Source organism: Macadamia integrifolia, chromosome 11, assembly GCF_013358625.1.
Source record: "Macadamia integrifolia cultivar HAES 741 chromosome 11, SCU_Mint_v3, whole genome shotgun sequence".
Lineage (NCBI taxonomy): Eukaryota > Viridiplantae > Streptophyta > Magnoliopsida > Proteales > Proteaceae > Macadamia > Macadamia integrifolia.
This window is the reverse complement of record NC_056567.1, coordinates 4714785-4718560: the sequence shown is the minus strand read 5'-3', so window position 1 is coordinate 4718560 and position 3776 is coordinate 4714785. Positions and strand designations below refer to the sequence as shown.

The window sequence follows — 3776 nt, the reverse complement described above, 5'->3', positions numbered from 1 at the left end:
AAAAAAATATAAAAATAAATAAACACATCATATCGATTTTTTTTTTCAAGCGATTGATGGTCTTACCCGGTCGATTGTTAACTGGTTTCAAGTATCAATATTATATGGGATGGAGTGGCTGAAACCAATCCAGCCAATTTAAAATGATCATCCACCAATTAAAGGGCAATTTACCCTAGACATCCCCATCTAAATATATATCAACTCAAACCAATCCAATCCTAATTGGTTGCAATCTTATTTTGTAAGAATGTGCTTTGGTTGAAGCAGAACAGAAACAAGGTTTAGTAAGACCATTCTAGAAGTGCAAATCCCATTAACATTGCAATCCTGAATAAGATTTGGGAGAAAGAATTTTGTCGGTCTAATGTTACTTACGTTCAAACATAGGCACATCTGAGGGTTTCATGAAAAGTAGCATGACTATTACACTAGTGTACGGAGGAGTCAATGGAAAAAAAACTCATGTGGAAACATTAACAGGGCAAGATTTTTATCTTTCATGAGGGGTGGGGCTGTCGTTTCACCTCCTTTTGTGTCAAAGAATAAGGGGCGCATTGCTTTTCACGTTTATTTTTCCCTTTAAATTTTGGGAAAAAGAACACTACCCGATAACGTGTACCTACACCAAAACACATTGGGTGAGAAAAGATTGCTGCCCGCCGATGAAGGTCCTTGTGCAGTACTCAGCCCTTGAATTTTTTAAATGATGAATCCTGGATCTACACCTGACCCGCTCCATTTTCATGCCCCGCTTCTTCAAGGCATTTTCGTAATAAAGTTTCAAATCAAGGGCATTTCGATAACATTAAAGTTATAAATACCACCGATTTAACCGATCTCTTTCTACTGTGAAGCAAGCAGCATAAACCTGTTACCTCTCTCTCTCTATATTTCCTAGAAAGTCAACAATGGCGTACGACTACCACCCATCAAGAGCTCCCATGGAACTCAAAGTGACCATCTGCTCTGCCAAAGACCTCAAAAATGTCAACTGGCGTCACGGCCCTCTCAAGCCCTACGCCGTCGTCTGGGCTCTCTACCTCAGTTGACCACGGTGGTGATACCTGTCCCAAACTCCCAATTGGGACAAAACACTTGTCATCCCTCTCACCGTCCCGATCGACGAAGCTACCCTCTACATCGACATCGTCCAAGACGACGCCGCCGAAGACACCAAACCCTTGATCGGTTCCGCACGGGTCCCACTCAGGGAAATCGTAGATGAGGTCGGCGTTGGCGAATCTGCTTTTCGTTCTCTCCAGCTCCGGCGACCCTCTGGACGCCCCCACGGCAAGTTAGAGGCTAAATTGGTGGTCATCGATACTCGCTATCGTGCACCGGATCCATACTACGCACCCTCTTATGGCGTTCCGCCTCCACCCGCTTCTGCTTCTTCTCGGGACTACGCACCTTACGGTTATCCTTATGCCACTCCATCGCCTTATGCGGCGGCACCACCACCGCCGGGAGAATATACTCCGGCGTACGGTCAGCAGTCGGCCTACGGTCAGCAACCGGAGTATGGATATGGCGGCGGAGCTGTGGAGGAGAAGAAGAAGAGTAAGTTTGGTGGGATGGGAATGGGATTGGCTGTGGGTGCGGTTGGAGGATTGTTGGGTGGGTTAGCATTGGCAGAGGGAGCAGAGTATTTGGAGGATAAGATCGCTGATGACGTGGCTGAGAAGGTGGAGGATGATTTAGGCTATGATAATGATTTTCGTGGCGGCGACGATGATGATGATGGTGGGTTTGGTGGTGATGACTTCTAAAATGCCCGCGGGGTGGTGGTGTTCTTCTTCTTCTTCTTCTTTTTATTTTTATTTTTATTTTTTTTAATTTAAATAATTTGGGTTGTTGACATGTTTGATTTCTGGTCAGGAAGGATGAATAATCTGTCCTGCCATAAAAAGATAGTATTAGAATTTGATTTTGATCGAAGAGTTCTTGGTCGCTGGAATATGCGGATATGCTTTGGTTCTTTGCATGGTTTGGGTTTTTCACTTTAATTGACAGTTTTGGAATTATTTGCTTTGATTTTTTATTTTTTTTGGTAATGAAATTTTATTAAGAACGAAGGAACAGCGTCCCCGAATAGTCAGCAAGTAACAGAGGATACAAAGCGGGGATAAACATCCTCTGCAAGGAGCTTTTGGCGCGGTGAGGTGCAATGAAGCTAGAGATGTTGACACATGGCAAAAAGTGATCATGCGGTTGAGGATTACTGCCCCAACCATCGACCCATATCACCTTCAGACCATCATAAACCCCTACGCGATTAAACATATCCATCTCAGAAGTTGAAACTTCCCTAGAACCTCATTTGATGGTCTGCAAGTGCCATATGTCAACATCTCTAGCTTCACTGCACCTCAATGCACCAAAAGCTCCCTGGTGAACATATCCATTTCTATCCCAGTTATCTGTTACTAAATTCCAAGATTTCAATTCAACTCTGGATTCCCGGGTTCTCTTCGTCCAGTTTTTTATCCTTTACGAAGTCCCTTGGATCCTTCAATGGCAGTATCAGATGTCTTCTGATGATTTGGAAGAATGGAACTATGTGCCTCATCTGGAGAGACATTTATTTGTTAAATGGTGGGATAAATTTGACATTTCTCCTTTAACAGGTTCTCGTTTTGTTCTCAAACGCGGTATTGGTGCCGACCTTCCTATGACCCCCTCTGCTTCATCATCAGCTCAGACGCCCTTTCTTCATATCTTTCAAACTGCCCGGCGTCGCCTTCCTTTCTTGTCTGATGAACAGATTCAAGAGCGCATCCTTACTGCTATCGGCTTTAATCCTCAAGCCGTTTCTGCCTCTTCTTCTACTTCGTCTTCTTCCTCCACTCATCCTCCTTCCGATCTTGCTGGTTATGCACAACGTCCCAATTCCCCGTCGCTGTCATAAAAAATAAAAAAAAAAAAAAACCCCGGAGGGATTCAAGAGGTCTCTTTGCACCTTGACCCAGTGCCATGTTTATTAGTCATGCACTTCTGAAACTTGCCAAGTGTCAAGCATCCACACTTAGTGCCACCTGAGTCAAACTGACGTCTTGGCATGCGTCACGCAGCACTATAAGCGCATTATAGTGAGTGTCATTGGTGGACACTTTAATAATTCACTTCACTAAGACTCTTCTGGAAAACAGTGGGTCCTCCCCACGTGGCATGCCAGAGAGTCTTTTCACGGCTTAATTTCAGTCGTACACCTGGACTACCGACAAAATATCTTTTGGCTGAAACTTATCAGTTTCTGACAACGACTCCACACCTTATTAGGTGTATCTACTTTTGAAGGAAACACCTTATCTTGAGGCTGTTCACCTTTCATTTTTGGTTGATTGATTGCCTATCCGACGCCATCTCCATCAAGGCCTATCAGCATCTCTCAACCACAATTTGTTGAAGTTTGGTGCCCGCCATCTATAAAAGGAGATACCTCTCCTCTTTGGAGGACACTGCAAATATTCCTACTAAGATTAGAAGTGTTCTGAGTGTCCTGTAAACATATAGTGAGTGTTTTAGTGAGTCTTTTGAGTTCTAAGTTTGTAAACAAGTGTTGGATTCTTTCATCTTCTCCTAATAAGATCAGCGTCTCTATGTAAGTATACCACTACGTTCTATTTTTGTTCTTCATCTGTATTATGCTTGCAGTAAAGAAATTAAAAGAAAAGATTGCTTTGCTTGACAGTTTAATTGATCTTTCTTATGCTTATTTAGACTTTTATACTACTTTATTTGCTGAAGACCCAGACCACTTCTCTAACCTTCAT

At 43.2% G+C, this 3776-nt stretch overlaps 1 protein-coding gene across 1 annotated transcript; it reads left to right on the top strand.

Moving 5' to 3' along the window:
- The first annotated feature begins 603 nt into the window (after positions 1–603).
- LOC122093979 (protein SRC2-like) lies at positions 604–2037 on the top strand. Its single transcript, XM_042664548.1, is given in 1 exon segment — positions 604–2037. A coding segment is annotated over 1 exon segment (861 nt). The 5' UTR covers positions 604–911; the 3' UTR covers positions 1773–2037.
- Positions 2038–3776: the final 1739 nt, after the last annotated feature.